The sequence below is a fragment of the Monopterus albus genome, unplaced genomic scaffold (genome assembly GCF_001952655.1).
Source record: "Monopterus albus unplaced genomic scaffold, M_albus_1.0 scaffold24.1, whole genome shotgun sequence".
Classification (NCBI taxonomy): Eukaryota; Metazoa; Chordata; class Actinopteri; order Synbranchiformes; family Synbranchidae; genus Monopterus; species Monopterus albus.
The window spans coordinates 1,488,400-1,489,950 of record NW_018127904.1 but is presented as its reverse complement, the minus strand read 5'-3'; the positions used below and the strand labels follow the sequence as shown (position 1 = coordinate 1,489,950).

The following is a 1,551-nucleotide window of genomic DNA, read 5'->3' as shown; positions in this document are numbered from 1 at the left end:
GGTAATGGTCTGTTATTTATGTCTTAATCTGTCTTACATCCTTCCTTTATTTCTCTGTTCTGTAGGAGTCAATCGAGTGGATGAATTTTACTTGTAAAGTTAGACTTTTCCTCAGTACAATCTTACATCCTAAGTTTGAGTTTCCTAAGCTTCATGTGTGCAACATACTGTCCACAACTATTAAAACAAATCATCTAGTAAAACAAAAAAGCTCAAAATGAGCTGGAAAGTCTCTGCTCTCCAAGGCAACACTGACTGTAGTTCAGATTTTAAGGAACATACTGAGTGCTGGTGGGGGATGGCACTTGCTGAAGGAACCCCGTACAGGCCACTGAGATGTGAAGAGTGACTCTGAAAAGTGAGGTGACAAGCAGACTGATCAGACGGCAAACAGACACATACAAATACATACGTTAAAAGAAATGTGCACATACACAGTTCGAGCTCTCGTTAGGGGGATTTTCAGGCCATAATCTCAGAGTGAATCACACAGTAACGTTCTTGACTACAAAGCACGCAAGTACATTCTCCCACACTGTCTCACACCGCTTTGGCTCGCGCTCATCAGACATTGAGTAGAGACTTTGTTTTACAGACAAACTGACTCATCTCTGGAGAAGATGGGGGAATTCTGGTTGCTTCAGTCTGTGTACAATACCATGCAGGAAGACCTGAGTCAACACAGTATTGTTTTTTCTATAGCACTTCAGGGGGAGCATATTTTACCACGAGCTGGAAAGAAATCATTTTATCAAGTCAAAGCTAATCCCTGCAGGAGCAGTGCACCACCGCGCTGGCTGGGAAAGAGCAATCCTACCAGCAGTAAAGTCATTCTAAAAGCAGCATTTTAAGTCTGTTTTTCTCCACCTTTTATGATTGTGTGCAGAGTTAGCCTGGGGGGGAAAAACAGTGTTCTTACTAAGAATGGGTTGTATCCTGCTGGTGCCACAGGGGGCACTGCACCACGTGATCCAGCAGCAGGGGGCAGCACCGGCAGACCCGAGGAGAAGATGCCCAGAGCGCTCAGGTTCAAGCCTGGGATCAGGTTGGCCTGTTGCTGTGTGGAGGAAGAGAGGCAGAGATGGAATTCTGTCACAAGTTGGACACTGCAAGGATTTAATTAGGGCTCACGCTTGTTTTTTTCTTTCTACCATTCTTTTTTAAAGCAGTATATCAGATTTAAATACACTTAAAACTGGATTTTAAGTCCCCAGTTTCCTGCTGCATGGGGACACTGGCCACTATTCTATAGTAAGAAAACTCTTTCTGCAGTGAGTACAACTTACAAAATCTACCGCTAATTAGAAGTGACGAGCAAGTAAGAAAGAAACGGATGTCTTGTAAGTCATTTCTTTTTAAACTCTTTTAAATAAATAGCAATTTAAAACATTAAGAGCCATTTTTCACTATTTCACACACCGAATTATTCATCGGTTTATCAAGTAAATGATCGATAGATTGATTGATAGTGAGAACTTTTGTTAGCTGCAGTCCGATTTATGCATTCATGATTTTTAATCTCTAAGGTATTATAGGCCGAAAACATTTCCC

At 41.8% G+C, this 1,551-nt stretch overlaps 1 protein-coding gene across 4 annotated transcripts in view; it reads right to left on the bottom strand.

Moving 5' to 3' along the window:
* The window catches only part of igf2bp2a (insulin-like growth factor 2 mRNA binding protein 2a), a 49,179-nt gene that overhangs the window by 8,205 nt on the left and 39,423 nt on the right, over positions 1-1,551 (bottom strand). For all 4 annotated transcript variants that reach the window (XM_020594710.1, XM_020594708.1, XM_020594709.1 and 1 more), the window contains 2 exons: positions 920-1,057; positions 283-351 (listed from right to left, as the gene is read on the bottom strand). In XM_020594710.1, the coding sequence (XP_020450366.1) occupies positions 283-351; positions 920-1,057 (207 nt within the window). The remainder of the gene's footprint in view (positions 1-282; positions 352-919; positions 1,058-1,551) is intronic.